Source organism: Odocoileus virginianus, chromosome 11 (assembly GCF_023699985.2).
Source record: "Odocoileus virginianus isolate 20LAN1187 ecotype Illinois chromosome 11, Ovbor_1.2, whole genome shotgun sequence".
In the NCBI taxonomy this organism is placed as follows: domain Eukaryota; kingdom Metazoa; phylum Chordata; class Mammalia; order Artiodactyla; family Cervidae; genus Odocoileus; species Odocoileus virginianus.
The window spans coordinates 39,284,879-39,311,177 of record NC_069684.1 but is presented as its reverse complement, the minus strand read 5'-3'; the positions used below and the strand labels follow the sequence as shown (position 1 = coordinate 39,311,177).

Sequence of the window (26,299 nt, the reverse complement as noted above, 5' to 3'; positions counted from 1 at the left end):
GTCAAGGTTACGTGACCAATTCTGTGATCTTTGGCAACAAAACTGGATATATTATCTAGGGTTCTAGCATTTGAGCTGTAGATAAATAACAGAGCCTTTATTTGGTTTACTGAGAAAGGAAGAGAAGTGACTTTACATGCACACACATACACAAATTCTTACTCTCCATGTCCTTACTGTCTGCCTTCTGCTTACAGAAAAATCATGAGACAGCTTGACGTGTTGTTATTTTTTTAATAAATAGAAACCACACCACTTCATTTGTTACAGAGAAGAATGAGAGGCAAGAATTCGAGGGCCCAGGAAGCTTTTTCATCCATAAGATAAGAGAAAGGATAATCACCTTCACCGCCCAAGCCTTTTGTTAACATTTTCGTTTGATCTCTGATCTCCCACCCACATCAGCGTGCCACTTCCAGAATGGAACTCTGCCTTCGAATCTTCTACTAGTTGGAAGGCTGGTCTATCAGCTTGTCTTAGCAATGGAATGGAGGTCCCCAACTCAGCTGAGGAACCTGGACAAATCTTCTTTGATTTCAGCCTCATCCCAAGGTCCATGAATGTTTTCTTTAAAAAGCTGCAGGCGAATGAGGTAGAAAGGGCAGAGACATGAGATGGAAACCAGCAGAAGGGCAAAGAGTATGGCTCCCACAGCACTGATGGACAGCAGACCTCCTAAGGCTGAGAATGCAAAGAGCAGTGTGACCCCCACATAGCTGCGGGGTGTACATGCCTTCAGTTTCTTCTGTAACATGGGCCACAGGGCAAAAATCTGGATGGCAAATGTCACCATGATGAAGGCATGGAGGGATCGGGGCAGGCGGGAGGCAAGGCAGACAGAAGCAAAGATGGCCATGTTCAAGGACAGTGTGCTGGACACAATGGCAGCATTGGCGCCATAGTCAAAGAAGATGAGGTGACCTAACAGCATGAAGACTGACATGGCATAGATGGTGTCAGTGCTGACAGACTCTGTCAGGGTCTTTAGCACCGGCGAAAAGCCATATGTGAAAGTAATGAAGACTAGGGCACTCTTCAAGTCAGCCCACCGGGTCCGCCCACTCTTCTTCCGTCCTTCACCTCCGTCAATGAGATCAAACAAAACATAGCCAATCAGTGAAGAAGCCAGGCCAGTCCCAAAAAGCCACTGAGGGGCCAGAAGACCCTCATCCATATACCACCAGATAACCACAAAAACACATACACTGCACAGCTGCTGTATCACCACACTGGACTCAAACACCACAGCCCAATATTGGTATTTCCGGGCATAGATATTTTTCCGGAGCTCTTCGAGGAACCTCCGATCCACGTAGTTATCAGGAAAGGGCTGTCGCTCATACAAGACCTTCTGCCACCTGACCTCTTTGGTGTTAGCTACAGGCTGGGCACACATTATCCTTTTGCTCAAACTCAGGCAACTTCAATCTCCCTTGCAGAAGTCCATGTGGTTCTCGTTCTTTATAAAGTTTTGATGTAAGACTTCTCTGGAAATTCCATGCTGAGTTGTGGTTGATATTGTACTGACCTTCCCTTGCTTTCAAAGGCAGCAACCCAGGCTAGGCCTACAGCAGATGAGTTTGTTCTCTGAGGCAGGACAATGCAGCCAAGTTCCTACAAAAAGAGAGACTATGAATCTATGAAAGGTCAAGGGCAGGACTGAGCTAAAATCAAATCAACTTGGTTTGTTAGAAGCCTGAACAAAATATACATGGTGGCCATCTTATACTATAGATATTTAAATTTCATTTCAGATTTTACATTGTAAATCCTTTTCAGCTGTAACTTATCCAGTGCCTACTATATGCCGACCTTTGAAGCTTCTTCCATTTAATCTCCACAACCTTGCAAGTTAGTACCAGCCCCACTCTATCTAGTAAAAAAGCTGAGATTCAAAGTGCTTAGTTTACTTCAGTTCAAGCTAACAGTGGTAAATACTGGAGCCAGATTCAAATCAAAGTTCTGCCCCAAAGCCTTGTACCTCTCTAAACCAGTTCTTAACTCAGGGGTTCACACACCCCTGAGGTCTACCGACGTTCTTCAAGACCGTTCAAAAACCCTCCCTGTTAATGCATATTTGTTGCTGTGATTTATGCAAATTTCTAGGACTAGAATCCAAGTTTTTATTGGGTTCTCAAAGGCATCTGTTACTTTAAAAAAGTACAAAAGGAGAAAGTTACCGGTCTAAAGAGGAAAGGTAAACTTCACAATACGGAAAGACACGAGCTCTATGGTTTGTTTAACCAGAAGCAAAGACTGAAGATTCTTAATCCCTTAACTGAGCTTAACATCCTTTAAAGAGCTATCATCCTACTCATTAACGGCGAAGATAATGAGCCCCTTTCCACAAAGAGAAAACTAAGAGTCAGAAATATCAAGGTCATCCAGCAAGTCTGAAAAGAAAATTCTTATTGTCCGACCTTATTTCTTCCAAGGAGACCACGGTAGGGTCCGAGGCGCCGAAAAGGGCAACGCCCACCCGAAGGGTGGGGGACAGGGCCGGGTAGGTGTCCCCGGGGGCGCCCCACTCCCCCTCCTGGGCCTCCCCCGCCCGCCGCCGCCGCCGCCCTTCACCCGCATCGGGCCTGCGGGAGATGGCGGAGGAGGCCCGGAAACACTGACTCCCAATCGGAACCCACCTGCCCGCGAGTTCCTACGGGTGCGCGGCCGGGGAAGGGCGGCCGCCCGCCTCCTTCCCCATCCGGGGCGCCGGGGTCGCGTCGGTGGCTGAGCACTTCCGGGGCCGCCACGACCTCCGCGGCTAGAGCGCCCTTCCTCAGCCGGTGAGGCCGCGATGTCGCTGCTGCCTCCTCCTGGCCACTTAAGAGGAACTTCCCGTTCCTCTCCCAGGAGGAATGCCCTGAGCTAGGAAAGCTCATCTTCAACAGCGAGACCCGGAATGTGGCATCGTAAGGGCAAGGGAGAGAAGCCAGGCTGGAAGAAGGTTATAAGGGCGACTTGATTGAGCTCCTATTGTGAAGTCAAGCCCTCAGCTAGGGACGTCCCATGCATCCGTGCATCCACTGGACACATAATAAATATCTACAAGTATCATGCACTGTTTCAGGTGTTAGTGATACAGCAGTGAACAGAAGAGACAAGAATTCCTCCCCTCACGGAGATTTCTGTATTGTGCATTGAGGGGTAAAGTGACGATGTCCTCCTCCTTTCATGGAAGACAAAACTGAGGCTCAGAGAGGTTGTGATTTGTCCAAGGCCACACACTTGGGAAGTGGATTAACCTAGATTAACATCCAATTGTCTATCGCTTAGAAGTGCAGTTCTTTCCTCTGCTGCCTGGAAAGGGAGAGGGTGGAGGGCCCTGTGACTGAAAACAGCCAGACACTTTGAATGGGAGGCTGCTAACATTCAGCTGAGGTTGTGGAAATATGAGAGGATGCATAAACAGATGGGAGTAATGAAAAAGCAAAGGGAGATAGTAGGACACAAGATGTAGTCCATACAAAAGTCAGAAAACCTAAATCCACTTACTAGCTGTGTGACTCAGCAAATCACGCTGACTAAGCTTTGATTTCTTCATCTGTAAATGGAAATAACATTATTTCCTCTTGGCTACTTAATGGGAGGGTCAATGGGGTCAAATATGAAACATAAAAAATGTGAAGTGCTGACTGATGTATAGCTGCTATTAGGTTACTTTCATCATCCTAATGATGGAAATGGCCAAGTGAAATACATTATGCAAAATGATCTCTTTTCATTTTTCCCTCTAGGTTTCTGTTCCAAGGTTTGACAAGATTCCCTGGTTTAGTGAGGCCAGCTTCATGAACAAGCCATTAGTGCTCAGTCTCCCCAAAAGGTAACAGCCCAACCACTGAGAGCAAAGATTTCAAGCAAGGTCTCATGGAAGATGATTTCTTAAGGATTAGGGACAATCATCTGAGGGGCTTAGCTGGTCGGTTAAGAGGCTAAGTCAAGTGCTTAAAAACCAGAAAGGAGGACTTGCCCAGCAATCCAGTGCCTTCCAATGAAGGGGGTGCATGTTGGATCCCTGGTTAGGAAACTGAGATCTCACATGCCCCGGGGTGCCACCAAATTTTTTTTTTAATTAACAACAATAAAACAGAAAGGGCCATGGTTTCTAACACAAAAGTGAGCCCTGAGAATTGGCCTGGCTGGGGGAGATAAGACCTCAGTTAACTTCCTTCTGTTCCACTACCACTTAGCAATACAAGAAAATTTTGCCCATGGACACTGCCTTTCAAAACACTTCCATCCTCCTCATCATCTTACCTTGTCTCCCTGCTTTCATTTGAACTTTTTAAATTTTAACCATCAAAAGTCTAGAATCATAAATTCTTATCTTCATAGAGTAGCAACTTCCTGTATTTTAACTTTGAGACAATCTCCTCCAATCTCACCAGTTCTGCCCTTTCAAACAAATGCCTGTGGAACATATGTCTATCTTTTAAAATTGGGGGATTTCATGTGTAGGGAGTTGCCACTTGAAATAACTGAGTTTACTCATTCCTCTCCCATTTCTGATCCCCTGGTGTGATCCCCAGGTGTTACACTCTCCTCTGAAAGGGGAAATAAAAGGAAGGGTAAGTGTGAGGTTAATGTCAGGGTGAATGGGAAAAACCAGGGAAGACTGGGAGAGGACAGGCCAGGAGCTAAGTTTATAGGCACATCATAGGTGAGAAATTGGCTCCCTGGCAGGTAAGGTCATTTGCTGGAAAGATAATACTCTCTGAAAAGAGCCTTTCCTCTTTTTGGTAACTGTCATGTACCCTCCTGCCCATGGATAAATGACTCTGCATGAGAAATATTCCCTCCACATCCCCATTTCAATAACATACACCTTTGCTTCGTCTGCTACCCTTCTTAGAAACCACATTCTCAGTCAGCAGCTAGACAGTTTTGTATATACTCAGAAGCACCTGTAAAGTGCTTGTTGTATGGTTTTTTTTTTCCCTCATAACTTGGAATATATCTAAACTCTAGCTAATGTCCTAATATAAAGCAGGCAATCTGAGATTGAATAGACCCAAAGGCTTGTTGACTAAATAAAAACACCAATGACTTAGTTCTTATTAAGAGCTGTTAGCAGTACAAGGATCAGCATGAGTAATGACAATTTAGCATCTTTTAATTGGGGGCAGGGTACAAACTCATGTGACAGTGGTAGTCAGATGGTCAATGTACATGAGTAGAGCTGGCTGAAGGGAACTATAAAATGAAGGGGAGATCACCTCCCTTCAGCAGAGGAACAGTCAGCCTCTACCCTGGTCAATGCTGCCTGCAGGTATGTGACCCTGTCTGTATTTGCAACAGTAGCAGAAATGTGGATTTCCATGTGAAATAGGTAGTGTCTGACATCTGACTAGGGTAACATCCCGCTATCCCATCCCACCCCACACCTCTTAGACCTACCCCTGCAGCCATGAGCAAACCATCCCTGTGCACGGCTCTCTCACCCCAGCTCCCTTTTGCCTTGATTGTACAAGCCTTTGGTGGGAGGTAGGGAGGGAGCACCAGAGAAGGCCATGGCACCCCGCTCCAATGTTCTTGCCTGGAAGATCCCTTCGACAGAGGAGCCTGGTGGGCTACAGTCCATGAGCTCACAAAGAGCTGGACATGACTGAGCGATTTGAGAACACTCGCAGGGAACGGGGGTGTGAAAAAGGCAGACCAAGAACGCAACTGGGCACTCTCACACGCTGTTCAGTTTCACAGACGGGTCCTGGAGTGTCCGAGGGGCCAGCCAGCTGGGGAGAGAAAGAGTAGTTTTCCATGCAGCCAGCCATGCTTGAGCCGGTTGCAAAGAGAAATAATTTGACATGGTATGGAGCTCTGCCCATGTCTGTTCTGGGAGGACTTCTCAACACCTCTGAAGAGAAATGCTGCTTACCTACTTCACAAGAACGCTAAGGCAACTGGACAGCACCTGTGAGGTGCCCTGACCTTCAGAAGGACAAGATAGGAATGGAAAGTCTTTTGAAAGGATTCTCCAAGTCTCAACAGTTCCTAAGGATTGGAAACCCCTTCTCTGGCTATAGGTCGGAGTTCCAAGCTGTTTATTTCTGGAAAAACCCTTTTCTAGGAACTTGGTTGGGAAGTTCTAAATGTGCTTTAAGTATTACTGAGCTTTGGACAAGCAGTTCCAACACAGAACAGTCTGAAAAAGAGAAAGGAAACTTCAGTGAAATGCACTCAGAGCACCCCTAACTGCGAGTTCTGGACACACACCTGCAGGCTTGGAGGAGGTGAGACCCAGTTCTGAGTGTCACTGCCCACACAGACCTCTTCCAGGAGGTCTCTCTCTCAGGTCGGCCTGACTGTGATGAAGCCACATCCATCATTCATCTCAAAAGCTCTCACATCACACTGTGGTCCTGTTTGTTTAACATTCTAGAGTGCCAAAGCAGTTCTAAAGGGGCCTCTGATCTCTCCTGGTCAGCATTTGGGTATCAAGTTCAAGGCCAGTTCTTCACACGTCAAACACAGAGGTGGTAAAGGAGCTGGATCAGACCCACTTCCCCACTCTCCCAGAGAAATGGTGGGAGAAATAAAACAATAAATGCCTCATGAACACCATGTGCATGACTTTGTTATAAATGAAAAATGGATAATGAAATCTTTCCTTATAAAAGAGGAGAGGTATTCTTGGCAGAACTACCAGCATTCCACACAAGTTTCCATTTCTCGGAGGCCAGGGAAGGCCCAGGGCTGTACACACAGGCTGCTTATGGGGCCCAGGCCCCCTGCACACCTTGGCTCCTTACAGTGTAATTAAACAACCCACAGGGGCCAGCAGGGTGGGTCATCCTAGGAAGAAAACTCTTGTTATTGCTGTAGCATCTATGTCTCACCTTCTGCCTGGAACGAAGGAATGTTCCAGAGGAAGAGTATAGTTGGAGGGAGATGTCCCATGGCAGGAAATGGGTGGATTGTTTTAGGATACAGGGACAGAAGCTCCAAGAAAGCAGGCCAGGCAGGAAAGGACTGCTGCTGTTAAATATCAGTGGCTTGTGTGGGGGCCTTGCCAAGAAGGAGCTCTGGGGTACATTTCACCCATTATCTTTCTGCTTTTCTGAACATTTTTTCTTGCTTTGTTTGCACACCCTTCACTGTCTCTGACAACCTACAACTGGCATTGGTTAGTTCAAAGAAAGGGATGAACTTCTCTGGTGGTGCAGTGGTAAGAATCTGCCTGCCAATGCAGGTGTTCCATCCCTGGTCTGGGAAGATTCCACATGCCACAGGGTCACCTAAAGTCTGTGTGTCACAGCTACTGAGCTCACGTGCTGCAGCTACTGAAACGCATATGCCTAGAGCCTGTGCTCCAAAACAAAAGAAACCACCGCGATGAGAAGCCGGCGCACCACAGGAGGAGTAGCCCCCACTCGCCACAACTAGAGAAGGCTGACACAAACGCAATGAAGATCCAGTGCAGCCAAAAATAAACAAAAAAAAATTAAGATTAAAAAAAAGAAAAACTTAAAGGGCCAGGGAAGCCAGAGTGACTAAAGAGGAGAAATCGTATGGCAGCCCCAAATGGCCGGGGCCCTCCAGGTTCAGGGTGAGGAGCAACAACCTGGGTGTCCCCCAGGTTCCCTCTGAAGTGCCCAAGGGCCTGAAACTTCACACGGGCACCTTGGTTCTAACCTGCTCTTGTCTTGCCTTCTCAGATATCCTCATTCCTCTGCCACTTTTCTGGTTGCATCCAAGAAGGGTATGAATTTGCCAATTTTGTTCCAAGTTCCAGATGTCTTATCTAAGGTACTCAATTATTTTTTATGCAAAAAGAAACCCAAGGCTATAAATGACAGAGTATGAATATAAAGTGTATCTTATCTCCCTAACACAGCCCTGAGTCTGGATCATCCTCAGGGTTCAGCAGAGATTCCTTAAATGGAGTGAGTGAACACTGCCCACCCCTGCCCCATCCTGTCCTGAGTATTTTAAGGCTCCCATGCACTAGAACCAAGAATAAAGGCATCAGGTTACAATAATCAAAAAGGGAATTCCACCCCCCCCCCAACACACACACACACAAATTTCATATTGAAGGGTCTTCCCTGAGACCTTCAAGGGACTGCTTCTCAGCCTGTGCCCAGAACCAGTCCGCCTTCCTGGAGTCTCTAACCCCTTCCCCCCACCCCCATGAAGCCCTCTGTCTCCCACCTAAGACCCCCAAACCCAGGAACTTCACATTAAGAACTCCACACCTCTCCTTCACCTCGCGGAAACCTGCCACGACTGGCTGCTGGGGGACACTCCGGGACACTGTGCTGGGGGGGGGGGGGGTTCCCATATCTAGGGTGCTGGTGCAGCGAGCACCCGCCCCAGGTGGAGAAACACAAAGCACTCCGGGGGATGTGAGCCGCGTCTCCGCCTGAAAAGTCCCAAGTCACACTCCCAGGGCTGCTAAAGGCGGCATGTGAAGCGCTTGGCACGGGGCCCTCCGGTCAGGGGATGAATCTCCCAGGCCCCTCGCGTTATGTGGTTGAAAGAGATGAGTGAGTCAGACGCCACCCACACAAATGAGTGGGCGGACAGGCCAGGTACCCAACCGCGGACTCAGAAAGAGTGAAGTCCTGGAGAGGAGGTGGGGGAAAAGGTCACCTGCGGCCTAGGGGAGGGGCGAGGGAAGGATGCGAGAAGCATGGCACCTGGACTGGATCTGGAAGATATGATTTCCACCTGAGGAGGAAGGGCCGGGGTTGGGGCGGGGAGTGCGGGGTGGCCAAGACTTGGAGCCGGGTCTTGCCGCCACCGCCAGAGCATCCAGGAATCCCGCTGGCGGGAGCGCGGGCCCGGGTGGGAGGGACCCAAGGAGGCGGGTGGACCCCGCCCATGCACGAAGGGGACGTTCCAGGTCTACAAACACGGGAGTGGCGGGGTCAGGGCTGTGCTTGAGAGTCAAGCACGAATCCCCCGAACACCTTAGGCTGGACGGGCAAATAGGTAAGAAAGGCACGGAGGGGCCTGAGCGGAGACGGCGTTGACCCCTTGGTTGCTGCAGTGCCAGCAAGAAGCCTTCCAGTCACTCAGTCTCTGCAGTTCTTCCTGAGACAGGCTCTCCGCTGCCACCGAGCGCCTCCTCTTCGCGGGTTTGCCCTGGGTCTCCGCGCACCGTGCCATCCTAGGGGCTAAGGCTCTAAGGAGGGGGAGGAAAGCATCAGGAGTGAGGGCCAGGTTTAGGATTTCACGGCTGCAATACTCTTATGTGACCACTAGATGGAAGCCAAGAGCAACAGCTCCCGCGGTCTGCCTTGCAGGCTGAGCCGGGAGGCTGGTTTCTGAGCAGACCTGGGTCACAAGTCCATCGCTCCTGCTGCGACAGGAGACTCAGGTACTTCACCCACACCCTCACCTCCACCTTGTCAGAGACTGACCCTCCACCAGCGAGCGTGTGCACGTGCGTGCGCGGGTGTGTAGGCCAAACAGGTGTAGGGGAGGCAAAATTTTACCTTTGCCGTCTCAGGGTTTGGGGCTGAACTAGAGATTTAAAGGGACAGATTTACGGGAGAAAAATTTATTTACTATAAGTTTTATGTGAAACAAGAGCCTTCATGAGGAAATGAAGACCCAAAGTAGCAAAATCTGAATGTTTTTTATAGTAGGTGTCAAAATAGGCAGTTGTGCAAGAGTAAACTGTGAGAAGGCTGAAGGAGAACAATTATTTTGAAAAGGTCTGTACAGAATTCTCTTGGCTTCACTTCTTGTCCTTGAAGATAAGAACGTTACTTTTCTTCTGGTATTAGGGCATCTTGTATATGCAGTTTTATCTCCTTTTAGGAAGAAACGGAAGAGGTTAGAGCACTTTTCTTGCATGTGCTGTTTTTACAGAGCATCTTAGTTCAAAACAAGGCTTAGGCCAACGTGGCAGGTTTGGGGGAGGCATAGTCTGCCACCCTTCTTAGGGCCCTGGGATCCCTGTTCTCTTGGGGCACCCAGTGGGTGCCTATCAGATCTGAATTCAGTGCCCAGAGTCAATGGCAGGCCTGAGGCCTGCATGTGTGTGTGCTGCTCCTTTCTAGAGAGAAGCTGTGTTCTATCTCATGGGAGTGGAATGTACTGTCTCTCCCTTCCTTCCTTCCTCCACACCAGGGACCTGTCAGGAGGCTGTGGTAGCCCTGAGATCCTGTCCCCAGGGCACAGGTGCAAAGGTCCTGCCACCCGGCTCCCTTCCTCCTCATCATCACGGGTCAGAAGGCATCGCTTTGAACATCCACATTCCAAGTGGCCTTTGCTGCCCAGGAGCAGTCCCAGGCCAGCGGCAAGTGTGTGTGTGTCTGGAGCAGGACACCTGTGTGCGTCACCAGAGAGACAAAGAAGCAGAGGCTCAGGGACGGAAAGACAGGGAGAGGGAGACAAAGAGCAAGAGAGCAGAAGCCAGACACACAGAAGGGTCCGGGGACAACAGACGCCAGAAAGGAAACAGGAGGAGAGATGGCGCTCACAGAGAAGAAAAACAGAAAATGAAGACCGAGCCATGAGGCTGACCGTGTGACCGTTTAAACACCTGTGGGGCGGCTCTTCACCAGGCCGGGCTTTCACCTGCCTGTGCCAGGCATGCACTCAACTCCTCCGGATTCCGTGAGAGAAGAACGTGACCACGGTAATTGGATAATTGAGGCCAGGAGGTGACTTACTCAGAGCTCACAGCCCAGCAGAGCGAACATGGGGGTGATCAAGGAGCCATGGCGAGAGCCCTTTTGCCTGCTTACTGGGTGGGCTGTGACCGAGTCTCCCCCCAGTGCTGCACCATGGAGTGTAAAGTACCCACCACTCCCTCCATTCCTGCCCCATCCCTGTCTGCTCTCCTTGACTGGCTTTGTTGTTCCAGTCTAACGAGTCAGAGGGAAGGGGAGAACATTATTCATGTTGCTTTTGGCAGACTTGTGACAAAAAGCCCTCATTGACAAACACCGTCCAGCAGCAGAGATGTGGCTGGGAACACTATAGGAGGCAGTTCCCATTTTCTGAGAACTCTTATTTCTCTGTCTTTGACTCTCAGTTTTTGCAAATTCATGACCCTTCACATACTCCTCATTCCTTCTTCTGTTTGTGTTGATCAAACATGTATAACCACAAATCCAAGCTTTAAAGAACTAACCTGAAATAATGATCTAGATCTAAATAATGATCTAAATAATGAAATGAAAACCACATTTAATAAGTCCAGATGATAGTTACACGGCTGTTGATCATTTCGTGTATGTTTGAAATTTTTCCTAGTAAGCAGTAAGAGTACCTCTTAAACTATGCTCACTTTTGTTCTTTGAGATGGTTGGTATTGTCCGAGAGCAGGGAAATGTATAATTATGATGGGGGCTTTTTGTTTGAATATTGAATGTAGTTCTCTTACTGTTACTTTTGGCTTCTAAGAGCTGCAGGAATCATCATGTCCTGATATGGACATTAAGAGTGCTCTCTGCCCCAGGAAAGGTAGTCTTTCTTTGACTTTTTACTCAAAGAACTTTCTGGATGACAGAAACTACATGTATGGACTGTTGGACAAATCTCTTAACCTCTCTGAGCCACAGTTTCCTCACTGTGTCCACTGAAAGGGTGGAAGTAGGTGATGGTTGATGAGGTGTCTCAGTTAAGGCAGGAGTGAGCAGGAGGAAAGGAAGACAGGTGTGGGGCAAGAAGATAGGAGTCAGGCCTGTCAGTGCCCCTCAAATCATGTTTGTGATGGATATTTTTAAAATCACCATCTGGTGCTTACATTTTTCAGTTTTTGTTAGGTGGACAGGTGTGTGTCTGAAAGAGAGTGAGACAGAGAGAGGAAGAGGGAAGGAGAGGGAGAAAAAAAATTCTCTTTTTTTATTCCCTCTAAGATTCAAGGAGGCCCAGCACTTTGGCCACAAGCCAGAGTCCAGGGGCCTCAGCAGACAGTAAGCTCAGATAAGAGGCTGTTCCCAGGTGTGAGATGTGGGGCGCGGGCTTTGGCCCCGGGGGTCGGCTGAGCTCTGCATAACCTTGGCCGGGCTCTCCTGTCACCCTGCCGGCTGCTCTGCTGCGGACAGCTGCTCAGGAAATGAGAGCTCCATGGACGTTTCAGAGCCTCTTTCCCTGATGGTTGTGACTCTGCACAGAAGAACCCAGAATCCCAAAGAGTCTGCGTTGGTGTCTTTATAGACCGGCCAGGCAGGATTGCTCATTACGGCCGCCTCCCACACTGCACAGACACCCCTCTACCCCCCAGCCCCCCACCTCCAGGCCCTTGCCTGCCTCTCCAGGTGAGGAGGGATGCAGTGGCTCCTCTGGGGGCAAGGATTGGCTTACAGTGAGTCTCAGGTGGGAATACCACCCTTTCCTGGCAGAGTGACTGAAGCCACACATCAAAAACTGGTTCTTTCTGTCCCTAGAAAGCGTGGGCAGGATGAGAGTTGGCCTCTGGCCTTTTGGCCACAGAGACCGGCAGCAGCAGCAGCAGGGGACTGGGAGGCCCAGAGCGTTTCAGGGATCGCCCAGTCAAGCCTCTCAGCGCCAGGTCTGGAACCGAGCAATTTGCCTTCCAGCCTTGGCTTTTCTGAGAACCTTGTGTCCATGAATTGGTTGCACACAAACGTCCTGTAATGTTCCTCTGAAGAAAGTGCTATTGCAATAATTATCTTTGCACACATCTGTCTTGTGTTCTAGAGATTTATGGACATACATGTATGCTAGTCATGTCTATATACCTGATAGTTTAAAATGCTTACACTGACTCATTCGTTCAACCAACATGTGTTGAATGCCTACTGTGTGCGACACAGTAGGTTCTAGATTCCGGTACTACTTTGGGTCAGTGGTGATTATCAGTACTTCCCTTTGAAACTTGTATTTGTCACCGTATGTGTTTGATCAACATGAAACAGGAGGAGGACTTAGGAGATGCAGGATGGCTGCTCTAGTGATCACAAGCTGTCAAAGCTTGGGAGTCAATGAGAAGGAAATAATAAAAAGAGTTCTCTGTGGTGAGAAGATTGGAAATCAGCCTCTTATATATCCAAAGATGTATGAGCTACATTCTTGCTCTTAGGAGGAAACAAGCATGCTAAAAAGAAAACAGAATAACAGCACAAATTGCAACAAGAGTTATAGTAAATCCCTGATGCAATCTGAGAGGCAGACACCCAGGTAAGGGAGTCAGGAGAAAGACTTTCTGAAAAAGAAACGTCTAAGCTAGATTGTACAGGATAAGGAGTTGCCAAAGCCAGATCAAACAATATATATGACATGTTTTTCCCTCAAATTCCAAAGGATGACAGTCCTCACAGTGTGGGACTCGGGTCACAGGTCCAGATGTTAAATTAGCAAGCTCCTGCCGGGTACCTGGTATGCTTGTTGCTTGATTCGAATGAGTCCTGTGACTCCAATCCCTGCGGGCTCTGGTGTTTACTTCTGCAGACACCAGAAGTCTGCAAGAGGGGCAGAATCAACTGCAGGAAACACAAGCACCTGCTTCTAACTCTACTGAAAACAAACCTGCTGAGGACCCTCCCACCCCACCTCTGCCCATCCATGTCCTCCTCGTCCTTTCAGACCAAGTGCAGATGCCACTTTCAGAAGCCCCTGCTGAGTCCTCCAAGGGGACACAGTCCCTCTCTTTGCTGAAGGCCCAGAAGTACCCTTGCTTCTTCAGTGATGCCTAGCACATCCAGCCTTGAATCGCAGTTTCAGAGAGGTGTCTTAGTCTCAGAACTCAAAAGACATGACGGACAGGGGGAGAGGCCTGGGCCCCAGGAGGTCCCATGCCCAGGATATCTAGGAAGAGAAGGTAGAAGCTTGAATGGGCCCAGAAGAGCAGAGGAGTCAGCCCAGGGTCGGGGTGAGGATTTGCGGGGGGTCCTCTCCAGCCTCTTCTCACCCCTCCGTCCTCCCACACACAACTGGCCGTTCCAGGCTGTCCTCACTTACCTGAAGTGGATTTGCCAGGTCTTTCTTCCAAGTCACTGCGCAGTTTTCCTAGGTTGGAGCACCGCCCGCTCTCCTTGCTCACCACCTCCAGCACCCACCTGCCTGTTCTTTCAACCCACCTCAGAGCTTTCTCGTGATGCCCCACCCCCACCAGGTGAGCTCAGGCCTCCTTTTCACTCCCGGTGGCCTCAGTGTCTTTCTGCCTTCAACGCTGGCACGCTTCTTGGTACCCAAACACTGGGTGCTGAGCAGGTTGTGGTCAGAAATGGTTTCTTCTTTATCTCCACATCCTCAGTACCTGGGGTTCCCTGGCGGCTCAGGTGGTAAAGAATCTGCCTGTAATACAGGAGACCCGGGTTTGATCCCTGGGTCGGGAAGATCCTCTGGAGGAGAGAATGGCAACCCACTCCAGCATTAATGAATGGACAAATACATGAGTCTGTATTCTTCCCTGGTCTTCCTTTAGGCCAGAAACCTCTTATTCATCTTTGTGACCCCATCTCGGCACCCTCCACGCAGTGGCGTCACAATGAAGGTTTGTGGCTGAATGAATGGATTAAGCCGTTCCCAGTCATGCTTTCACATGCCAACCCACAGTGTGGGAATACTGACTCTTTGAAAATGGACTATAAACATGAAATGTATTTCAAATATTTGTCAAAAGAATCCAACATGGTGCATACTTTACAGTCCTCAGACCCCTCGTAATGCCTCACAAAAGCGCATCTCATGGAACAGTCCGGTAAAGGTCACCTTAGGAGCGCGCCTCAGGCACACCCCTGCCACACAGGTATATCCCCCATCTTCCTGTTCTGCACACCTGTCTGGACAGCAGGAACATGTCACCTGCGGTGACAGATCACCAGGTCAATCAAATGAAAGAAGAGCCTTTGGTTTGCAGTAGCTGTCTGCTTGTCTCTGTGCTCCTCCTCTCCCCTGTATCTACGCTTCCTAAGACTCTATCTCAGGACTCTGGTGTCAGTGTGAACAGGAAAGGGTAAGAGAAAATCCCCACACGGGATGCTAACCTCAAGTTGCCATCTGTTCCCTAACCAAGCTTTCCCTGGCTATGCAAATGAGAAGCCTGCGTTTCAGGTGGAAATGCGCCGAAGCCCACCCTTTCCCCTTGCGGCAGGCGGAAGTGGAATCGGAAAGAAAGCAGTGTTTACAGTGAGACGGGCGGCCCCACTCTCCCTCTGCTGGTGGTTTCTTTGCCTCTCTCCTATGGGGAGGGACGGGGCTCAGGACCCACACACGGGCTCCGGTTCTGCCCCGGTCTTGATCGCGGCTCTCGGGTGGTGCAGAAGGGCCACGTGGTAGCAGGCAGTGTATGCTTGAAAGCTGACATCGCCCCAGAGTGAAGGCCTGACGAGAGAGGATAGGATTTCAGAGGGACTAGAGAAAGCAGATTTGCAGCAGAGAAGTCTTCTATTTGTTTTTCTCAGGCCATTGGAGGTCCTCAACTAGTCAAGATGGTGGGACTTGTGTATGAAATATAGAAAGTGTCACCTATGAGAGAGGAAAGCGCCTCACACTGAAAAGAGGGACCTCACTGGATTTCAGCCCCCAGGCCCACCCTGCCCCACCCCAACCCCTGCCAGCTGTCTTATGCCTGTGCCGCTGTATGCCAGCGCCCGAGGCCACTGTTTAGTCTGTGGCTCACCCCCTTCTGTCTAAACCCTGTCTGAGTCTAACATCCATCCTGGGCACAGCTGGGACCAGAGTGTTCATCTCTCTGTTGAGGCAGAAGTAACTTTTACTCCTCCCACCCCCCAACCCCTTCCCCGCTTCTTTGCCACCCCGGTTCCTCACCTCTGTCCCTGTCTCTCCCTGCAGGCCGGGTGGAACCAGCACAACCCCACACTGATCAGAAACAGGCAGCTGTGCTCCACATGTCGAGATGTGAAGATGGTAGGTGAGGGGATGGCAGGTGTGGGCATGGGTGTCCCCAGGGCGCAGCACTACGCCTTCCGCACCAAAGCCCAGCAAAGAGACCAGGACGGAGCCTGGCAGGAAGGGCCACAGATGGGCAGCTGCTATCCTGGGAGCAGCATCACCTTACCTGGTAAACCTCCCCATTTGCAACAGACCACAGGCTTGAACCAGAGGGGAAGAGAGGAGTTGAGCTGCTTTGCTTGGACTCAGGTGACTACCCTGCAGAGGTGCCAGAGGTTATGGAGCCTCTTTTCTGCCTTAACATGTCTCCAACACAACACTCCAGCATCACAGCCATGAAACAAGCAGCTTCATCCTGGGCTTTATCATACATTCAGTCATGGCCTCAGTGGTGGTGGAGCTGGGGAGAGAATCTCTGGTACTTCCTGGCTACAGGTGGTTGTTTGTTACTGGTGGTGGGGAATGGTGGGTCCAGGGGGAGTTTTAGGAAAGGAAAGGCTATCAGGGGGATGTGGGCACCTCAGGAACAAAGCTCTGACATCTGAGTTGTTAAAGAAAGAGATGTGTTTCAGGAGGGAGGCTGTATGTGTTGGAATTAAGACTTGGGTCAGTGTAGGAAGCAGGGTTGAGGGCCTTCAGAGAAAGCATCAGGCTTGGATTGAAGGTTAATTCAGTTGAATGGTTAGGTTTGGGAAGCATCTCTTCAATTCTAATCCTCCTTTGACTCAGGGAGGATGGTGAGGCTAGTTGTGCAGAAACAGGAAAGGGGCAAGGAGTAGAAGACAAACAGGAGGCATGAGAGAGGCCCCTTTGATGAGTTCACAGTGAAAATGCTTCCACCAAGCAAGTGTTTCTCTGGGTTTGTGAGTTTGTCATGTGGGATTTGGAAGTGTCACTGAAACTACCAACAAAGATGTACCTGGATGTTAACGACCTCCATTCACATTCTGCATAATTAGGATCACAGTGTTCAATATCAGCATTGGCTGGGGGCTGGGAAATTGGAATTGGAATTTCTCCTGGTCTTATTTCTGGAATCACTTGTGTCTACGTTTAGAAGGCCCTGACCCCAGGCCTAAGCGGGCCCTGGCCAGTTGGCTCCCTGGGGACCTCAGCAGCTGTTTTCTCTCTCAAGACCTCTCTTCTGACCTTCACTTTTGCCCAGACCAGCCCTGAGTGGAAGCACACAGCATGGTTTTATCATTTGTTGGAATGCGCAAAGGAAGGGCCTCTGATGCAAAAGTGCCCAAGGGCCCTTCCCCACTGCTGTCAGAACCGGGGGTTCACAGAGCCTTGGGGAAATGAAAAGAGGTTAGAAAACAAGTGCGAAATGCTCTTGGCTCACTGTGTACAATAGCAGCTCCACTTCCTTCTCAGCGGGGACTGGGGTGGGGACTGCTTTGTCACTGAGACCCCTCCACTCATGGGGCAGAGTGGAGATGCTGGGAAGGTATAAAAAGACTCCTAGGAAATTCCCTTGTGGGCCAGTGGCTAACACTGTGGTTCCACCACAGGAGGCGTGGGTCCAATCCCTGGTCAGGAACTGAGAGCCTGCATGCCATGGGGAACGGCCAAAAAAGGCGACTCATAAAAATAGAAGGCACTTCCTCAACTTGATGTAGGGTGCCTATCAAAACCCACAGCTAACTTCAGACTTAGTGAGGAAGGACTGGGTATTTTCCCCTGAGATCAGGGACAGACCTGGATATGTACCCTTGCCTCTTTTGTTCACCACTGAGTGTTCATTCTAGTCAGGAAAATTAAGGCAAGGAAAAGAAACTGAAATTAGAATAAAAGAAATTAAAATTATGAAAACATAAAACCATATTTCAAAACACAAAACATTTACTAGAGCTAATAAATGAGTACAGCATTTATTAGCTATGGGACACAAGATCTGTGTACAAAAAATAATTTTATTTCTAGATATTAGCAATGAACAATCCAAAAATGAAATAAAGAGAACTATTCCACTTATAATAGCAGCAAAAAATTAAAATAGGAATAAATTCTATAAGAGAAAGGAGAAAATGATATATGAATGACTCATTAAGTGCAACTTGAGTTTGCTAAGATGGTATGTTATTTCTATAACTTAGAGTGCAGTTTTTGGCATTGTTCTACATGAGACTTTCTTCCACAGGTGCAACCAAAAACTCTGATAATCCCAGATGATCTGAAACTATCTTTTGCAAATATTATGAATCATAGGTAAGTTAAAGATTTAAATCAGGACACAGATTTATGTCTGGTTATATTCATTTGGGGACATAGGATAGTGGGTTGAGAAATATAATAAGTAAAATGTTTAGGAAATGCTTAAGCGATGAGTTTCTTGAGTGGTTTCATTTTCTGGTTAAACTATTAATACACAGTTAGACCAAAAAATAGTTGTTTTTACCTTTTTCCCTAAACAGCTATTAAAACTACTGTACCAACTGTAATCTTCCTTTCTACCTTCATAGGACCTGTACAAGGCATAGAATAGATTTGTTTGATAACTTAGAACTAAACACAAATTTTCCATGTAGATGACATATCTAATTCATAAGATATGAAAGATTATACATCATTTCTCTTGGGACTGGGACAGCCTCTGATACGTTGCAGTGACTAAAATTACTGTTATCCATTCCTTTTGTTGTCATTTGCTGCTTTCTTACCAAGATCAAATATATCAGAAATAAAGTCCAGGCAAAGTTTGATTAGTTTGATTTTGGGGTTTTTTCCTGCATGTTACTACCAGACAGGGAAGAAGAATTCAGTTTTCATTAAAAAAAAAAAAACCTCAAAACATGGAGTCACCCTGGATAAGGCACCAAGATAAGTGGACTTGTCTTGCAGTAGATGGTTGAAATGTAAGCCTACAGTGGCCCTTACATATCCAAGAAGTTATATGTGATCTAATGACAATCATTAACTTGTTTCCTCTACAGAGAGCAATGATGTGGGAAAATAAATAGGCCCTTTTTTAACCTAGGATGGACAGTAGTAGATGTTATATTTCTCTGTATGAGTTCAGGGCCATTTATACAAGCTAAGATGTGGACTCAGGTGCATCAAAACCATGTACTGGCCCAAGTAGACATGATGGTGGAGGAAATGGGCATTTGAATGTGACAGGCTTCAGCACTGACATTCCCTGCACCAACTCTATACTTAACAAGTGCTTTTAGATCACAATAAATGTATCTCTCATAAATATTCTTTACAAATTTTAAATGGAAAATTGAAAAACTCAGGAATTTCTGAGCTAAAGTTCATTCTTCTATGAAAGAGATTTTTGAAAAGTTTTGACCCAATTTATTTATCCTGTATATTGGTACTTTAAAGAAAGTCTCAAATCCTGTCATTTAATTTTTTTTTAAAAAACAAGGTCTTCTTCCTTTAAAGCTTAGAGTGAAGGCTAAACCAATTCTAAAATCATGTCAATCCCAGTAGTATTAGATTGATCATTTTTAGTTTTTAGCCAAATGAAGGAAAACACCCTACTCTGTTTGAGATTGAGCTTGTGTGACTATAAAGTAAGATCCTGGTTCTGTTTGTAGCTTATAATTTCTCTCCTCACAGCCTTTAAGTATCACTACAAATATAGGCTGATGGAATTGTCTTCATTGAAATACTTTTAAGAGACTTCAATTATAGTCATTGTGGAAATTAAATGATGTTGATTGGAAAGAATGAAGGAAAGAGAGAAGGGAGAAAGGAAAAGACAAGGGGAAATAAGTATATGCAGGTAGATATATATTTGTTGTATTATAGTGTAGACAGTTCTTAAACTATTGTCTTACAAACACCATCTTCTTTTTTGCCAAAAATGGGCAATTAAAGGTATTTTTCTTTTTCTTAGTCCCAGTGAATCCTCCAATGGCAATTTAATAAAATTAACTGGCTGGATTGGCCGTATTTTTAGTAGCAAAGTTAAAATAATCTTGGAAAATCTTTGTTGAAATAGATATCAGGAAATGAATGTAGAGGTAGCTTGCCCATCCAAGCTTACAGATTGGTCAATCTTTAGAAGTAAAACAACTTAAAATAATGTAGAAACGGTTTGGGGCTTCCCTGATGGGTCAGTGGGTAAAGAATCTGCCTGCCAGTGCAGGAGATGCCAGAGACATGGGTTCTATCCATGGGTCAGGAAGATCCCCTGCAGAAGGAAATGGGAACCCACTCCAGTATTCTGCCTGGAAAATTCCATGGACAGAGGAGCCTGGTGTCTACCGTCCATGGGGTTGCAAAGAGTTGGACACGACTGAGCAATTGAGCACCTTTTGGTTGAGAGTCACTTCCAATCTTAGCTTCCAGGAAAAAATAGGCAGTAGTCAAGACATTTTCTCCAAGATTGGAAGATTGTAATAAAAGTATGCTCAATTTTGCACTTGAAAGGTAGATTGGAAGTGTTGTTATGTTTATTCTTAAGAACTGGAGGATTCTTTCCTTAATCCCTTCTGTTTTCAGACTGTACATGTTCTGACAGTGAAATAAAATACTTTTTAAAGTGCAGCTTTTATCAAAATCCATGAAAATAGCACTTAAGTAAAAAGAGCTTCTGAAGTAGTGGTCTTTGACCAGTCATCTCACATTGCAGCCAGGTGGTCTGAACACCAAGTTAGCAGGTGCTGGGTTTGAGAGCCCATCTGTATTTTAAAATTTATAAAGACACATTCCTTTCTGCCAAGCCTTAGCCAAATCACTAATGTGTATTCTTGCTTCTTCCTATCAGAATGATGAGTCTGCATCTGCCAAAAGCCCAGACTGTACCCAAACGTTCTCGTGCTGACATCCTAACAGGTTTGCCTTCTTTTGGGGGTACTTGCAGGGGGAAACATACCACCCTCATGGTAACAAAATGGAAAGTTTACTGCCTAAGATAATTTCTGAATTTTTTGAACGAATTCCCATTCTCCATCCCTCCTCTTTCACGTGCTGCTTGTTGACCTGCTTCAGCGGGCCACAGCCCGCCCTTCCCTCCAGCCCTCCCCGTCCCCTCTTCAGCCCTCACTTGGCCTTGTCCCTGGTGTGTTCCTTCCCAGGTCCTGTCTCCATGCCACGTGGCTCTGCCCCATTTAAAGAGCCCCCTAATCCACTTGCTGAAGAATGTCTATAGATAATTCCCTTCTCAGGCAGTCCTAACAGCCCCAATTAAGGGGAGAAAGGCTGTATGTCCCCACACCGCTGGAATGGCCTTACCAAGCCCCGAGCCCTCCCTCCCACAGGCTCCTTGGAACACATGCCTTCTCCTGGCAGCTGCCCAGTGCTATTCTTACATTCACTCACTGGTAATAGAATAAAAGGATAGCAACTCTATCTCTGGCTTCAGCATTGACATAAGTCTTATCTTTCAGAGAAACCAGTACAGGGCTGGTGAAGGAAGGGTGGGTCATTCTTTGGAGTGATGTAATTTAAGGGTTTGATGCAGCAGAGGCTGTCACTTTATGTCTGTATTCTCATCTGCTCCCAGGTTACCTGAAGCCACTTTCAGTTTTCCTTTTGATACACACAGTAGGGAAAATCAAGATCACTTTCTTTACTTCATACTGATGGGAAAGTCTAAGCTCTGTCCTGGAAGGTTGCAGGGGAGTTAGAGCCAGAATTGAACTGAGAAGACATCAGAAAGGAAATTTGAGGACAGAAGGGGTATCTTGAAGGAGTGGAGGACCGGAGACTAAGGGGACAGCTGAGGTTAGGAGATTTCCACTCTAGTGGATCTCCAATCCCTTCTTACGTATACAGAAATATTGGCCTCTCTCCTGCCTGTCATTTAGCCAAAGTGGACTGAAGAGCCAAGAGTTAACCGCATCCTTCATGAAAGTTTCCCCATCTGCCTGCAACCACCTCGTTCTCTTGAAACCTCGTGAGGGCTGGGCGAATGAACACGTGTGAGGCTGGTTTCAGGGTTCTCTCTTACCAGTTGCACATTCATTTTGAGTTTCCCTTAAGCCTGGATTTTTTTTCAGGTCTGCCTCACAAAGGATGAAACCTACGTGTGCGCATACACTCACATATAATTACATGCCCTTCCCTAAGCAAAAATATTTATTTTCTGATTTTACAGCACAACGTGATAAGATACTTCTCATGAATTTATTAACCCTGGGGATATATTTTCAACTACCAATATAAGAGCTAGACTCAATGAATGTAGATCACATTAAGTTCTCAATAGACATGGTTCTTGCCCATTGTATTCATCCAAGAACCACAGTCTTGGAGGTAGGACTTCAGAGAGTGCTTTTAAAGCTGAGACTTGGTAGATTGATAGTTGATTCCAGTTGCGACCCTTCTGAGCTGAGCTTTGCTCTTGTGTATGCTTTCTGAGGTTAAAAAAAAAGGTGCCTAGGAGCAGAGAGACCTGGGTTTAGATCCTGCTTGCTAGACAGGTTTAGCTATCTTGTTGAAACTCTCTGGGTCTCTATGTTCCCACCTTTAAAACCAGAGAAGCATTTTGCCCAGTCCCACCCCTGAGAGCCAGACACTCAGTACCAGCAGCCTTCACTTTTGATCGGCCCAGAAAAGCTGCTGACACTGCCCCAGCCCCACTGGTTTATACAGCTTAGACCTGTCCCTGTGTTGCATAGCCTGTGGACATGCTGCAGATACCAAATGGCTGAGTCATCCCAGAAAACATCACTGCCAATGACTGCCCAACTCATTTTGTTAATCATGACAGTAATCTCTAGTATTTTTCTGGATTCAGCTAAATTTCATAGGTCCTCAATAATTACTAGTGAGAACTAAGTAAATGAAAAGAGCCTATCTCTATTAAGTGATGGGATTTCTTCATCTTGATTTTGGCCTTGAGTCCAGAGTTCCATAAGACTCACAAGCTCTTGTCCATAAACACTGGTACAGCTGCTAACCACCTGACTTAAGTCTACCACCTGGGCTGGTCTACCATTCCACCAGGGCTAAGATGTGACACGAAGGGTTAGGAATAAGAAGATCTGGCTTCTGATCCTTAGTTCATCATGACCCTATACCTCGGGTTCCTCTTCGTTACAGTCATGACACTGAACTGGTTTGTGCTCTTCTGACATTTCTTAGCTGTCATTCACCTGGACCAAGGAGCTTTTCCAGGGAATTCAGGACACCAGTTCGCTTAGTCATTCAGTGACTTCCAGTGAGAATATGCTATTTTAGGCACTGATGTACTCTCCTTCGCAATGAGTGTTCACAAAAATTTTGAATAAACCAACTATCTGTAAATAAACTGATAACCAAAGAAGAGGTCAGGATGGTAAGCATTTTAGGGAGCCCTAAAATAAATTATTTCATAAAATGAAAGTTCCTTTTGAAATACAAGTGCATTTCCCCTACTATAGGCTTTCGTAAGATCATGTTTGTTTGAAGAGTAGAACCACACATGTGTCCCTGAAAAGTCTTTTGAGGATTGTATCCTCTTTCCCCTTTAACTCATGTTACAACTCCTGTTGCACTTTATCTTCGCTTATAATTTAATTGGCAGTCTCTCTGAATATTTGAGTTTTGTTTCTAAACACTCTTTTCTGGCGTCTTTCACCAAGATATGTAAAAGCTTAAGTGTGGTGGGGTAAGATGGTTCTGTTAGAGAGGATTTTCATGTGAATCTTGAATCTATTTTATAAGGTTGAGAAATCCTTGGTGACACTGGTTATTTTGAGTGTATTTAAAAATAGAATCTCAGGAGCCCTTCTCCGTCCTTCTTGCTCTGTTCTCCAGAGAATGTTCACTACAGACTGCCCATTCTGGGCCCCAGGACAGCTGTCTTCCACGGACTGCTGTCAGATGCCTACAAAACCCTGAAAGAGACACAACTCACTTCCTTGCCCAGAAAAGAACCAGTGGGCAAAGCAGTGAGTCAGTGAGTGGTGGGAACTCATCACCTTCCAGATGCTGAGAGAGAAAGCCACCTCACCAAGTGAGTTTCTGACACTAGTGCCTTCACATCACTTCCTCTTAGTATGAAAAAGGTGACTCAATTTTGCCTTCCTAACCATTGTTAAAATTCTAGCTCTTACCATTATCTTCTCATTTCTCCTAAAGATAAAATAGTTTAATAGACCTGATTATAAACCTGTGATGATTAAAATGGAACATTTTGAGTGTCATTCATTTTATTTTGCTAAAGAATCTCTGAATAGACAACAGTTTTCTGTTTCTAAGACATGAATTTTCTGTGAAAATCATTTCTTCTTTCAGGACAAGAGGGCCAGAGATGGTTCCAGGAGGTCAGCATAATAAGAATAAAAGAGAGAAATGGTGGTCACCCTTCTGTCCTTATCTCAGTCAGTTAACTCTGATAGATAACAGAGGTTACTGGATTGCAGTAACTGGTAAAAGGTAGGTGAACACATGCACATGTGTTCATGTCACATCAGGTTCATGGCTACCCAGGGCTTCCCTGGTGGCTCAGGTGGTAAAGAATGTGCCTGCAATGTGGGAGACCAGTGTTCGATCCCCGGGTTGGGAAGATCCCCTGGAGAAAGGAATGGCTACCCACTCCAGTATTCTTGCCTGGAGAAATTCCATGGACAGAGAAGCCTGGTATGCTCAGTCCATGGGATCACAGAGTTGGACATAGGTGAGCGACTAATACTTTTACTTTTTTCACTTTTACTCTTGAGGACAGAAAAAGTATTTGTCTTGCCTTCCTCATCTAACTTCCATTAGTGTCTGGAATGTAACAGATGTTCATCTCATCTGTGTTCAGTCAAATTCAAATCAAATGCTTCTATTCTGTAGTTTGGTTACTTTAGTTTGAGGATGTATATCCAGCTCTGTCACAGTCCCTGTGTGTGAGACAAAGGAAAATTCTAGGCTTGTAATATTATATTTGTGGGCCCATATGCTCCATGCCCAGCTTCAGGAAGGCTCATGTAAAAAATGATCCCTTCCACTGCTTAGGAGGCAGTGGCCTTATAGAATCCCAAGATCCTATCTAAATGGGCACTGGGCCAACCTGTGGAAATGAACCTCTGTGCTGTGTTTGAAGAATGTAATTCAGAAGTCTCTTAACAGATGGCCTGGTGACCAAACTGACCTCATTTCTTGCACATGCATGCATGCACAGAGACACTCACACAAACCCCCAAGCCGGAAAAGCTTGCTTGATTACCCTATATTCCTGGTAGGCTATGGATTCTTGGTTTCAGTTCATTTCGAGTTCAAGAATTCCAAAAATAGAATGCACTTCCTTTCAAATGAAGGCTGTATGCATGAATTATGATCCCACTTCAGATAGTTGTCAAAGGACAGATGAAAATGTTTCCTTATCTTTTTTCTTTGCAAATTAACATATCCAGTAAAAGGATCTGGGACATACATACCCATATGTTAGAGGAGGGTGCATGCCCACAGCACAGTTATTTAGAGCTTTTGAGGTAATCTGAATATTATCTACTTAGACAGATAGAATACTTCCTAAATCTCCTTAAGAAGTCTTAAGAAGTCTTCACCTATAATATTTGGGTGTTCCCCAAATCTCATTGAAAAGAATAACATGATGGTATTTGTTAGCATTCTAGCATGGTGACTGACAATGATGGTCTATATTGTGGTTCTTAAAATTTTTGATCTTAGGAACATTTTGCGCTCCTAAATGTTGGGTGGGTTATATTCATTGACAGTTATTGTGTTATAAGTTAAGATGGAGAGATTTTAAAACACAACAGTACACAGTACACCTTCCAGTTTCTGCCAGAGTAATAACATTGTCACATGTCATGCAGCCCCTGGGAAACTCCACTGTACCACTGGAAGACAAGAAAAGAAAGGCAAATAACATCTCAGTGTCATTATGAAAATAATTTTGACCTCACAGAAATCCCAAAAAAGGATTTCAGAGACTCCAAGGGTCCCTAGACCATGCTTTGAGAACTAGTAAGGTGCAGCATGTATATACCCTTGCATCTTCAGTCTTCCAGGGAAAGGAATGCTAACACGCTTTCACTCATCTACCTGAGAAATCTGGTCCCTTGGGAGAGATTAGAGAGACGGCAACATCAGGTTTGCATCTTCAGTCTTCCAGGGAAAGGAATGCTAAGACGCTTTCACTCATCTACCTGAGAAATCTGGTCCCTTGGGAGAGATTAGAGAGACGGCAACATCAGGTTTGCAAAGTTTGGAGATATTAACTTTTTGAACATCTTTGACCTCTCTTTCCTCACATCATCTGTTTAACAACCTTAACTTGGTTTCTCAAATAGTGTCCTGGTAAGAAGAGGATGGGTTGACCAGTTGGCACAAGAACTCAAGTTCCCTTTGAACTCTCATTTTTCTATATGAATGCTTGTTAGCTTATTTGTTTTGGTTACTATGAAATCATTTCTCAGAATCTGAGGTCCAAGCCTTGACCTAAGGTGGCCTGAGCCCACTCGTGATGCCCCATCAGCAGCTTTGCTGAACAATTAGCCAGCTGGTGAGCTTCCTTCACACTTTACTGCTGCAGTTATATCCCGTAATGGCCCTGAGGGCAGATTGTCCTAGATCGGGAAGTCTAACCCTTGACCACTTCTCCATACAACCTACCCAATGCAGCGATTTCAAT

General features: G+C 46.4%; 2 protein-coding genes across 5 annotated transcripts in view; one reads left to right on the top strand and one right to left on the bottom strand.

Moving 5' to 3' along the window:
• Positions 1 to 25,759, top strand: part of C11H1orf105 (chromosome 11 C1orf105 homolog) — a 34,230-nt gene extending 8,471 nt beyond the window's left edge. Inside the window, exons 2-8 of one of the 4 annotated variants that reach the window (XR_011490364.1) lie at positions 3,735 to 3,820; positions 7,653 to 7,743; positions 15,715 to 15,789; positions 17,918 to 17,985; positions 20,498 to 20,565; positions 23,473 to 23,671; positions 23,953 to 24,037. Coding sequence is in view for 3 of the 4 variants with exons in the window: in XM_020899789.2 (XP_020755448.2) it covers positions 3,735 to 3,820; positions 7,653 to 7,743; positions 15,715 to 15,789; positions 17,918 to 17,985; positions 20,498 to 20,565; positions 23,473 to 23,618 (534 nt within the window). In the remaining variant the exon portion in view is untranslated. Of the gene's footprint in view, positions 1 to 2,729; positions 2,910 to 3,734; positions 3,821 to 7,652; positions 7,744 to 15,714; positions 15,790 to 17,917; positions 17,986 to 20,497; positions 20,566 to 23,472; positions 23,864 to 23,952 lie in introns of those variants that run through there. The other 3 variants (XM_020899917.2, XM_070474321.1, XM_020899789.2) reach the window with 3 other exon arrangements.
• Positions 215 to 2,633, bottom strand: PIGC (phosphatidylinositol glycan anchor biosynthesis class C). The gene is made up of 2 exons (XM_070474320.1): positions 2,421 to 2,633; positions 215 to 1,614 (listed from the first exon to the last, which is right to left on the bottom strand). The coding sequence occupies exon 2, from the start codon at positions 1,394 to 1,396 to the stop codon at positions 503 to 505; it is 894 nt and encodes a 297-aa protein (XP_070330421.1). The 5' UTR covers positions 1,397 to 1,614; positions 2,421 to 2,633; the 3' UTR covers positions 215 to 502.
• Positions 25,760 to 26,299: the final 540 nt, after the last annotated feature.

Coding starts and splice junctions, on each gene's coding strand:
- PIGC (XM_070474320.1), bottom strand. CDS start 1,396: ATGTGTGCCCAGCCTGTAGCTAACACCAAAGAGGTCAGGTGGCAGAAG.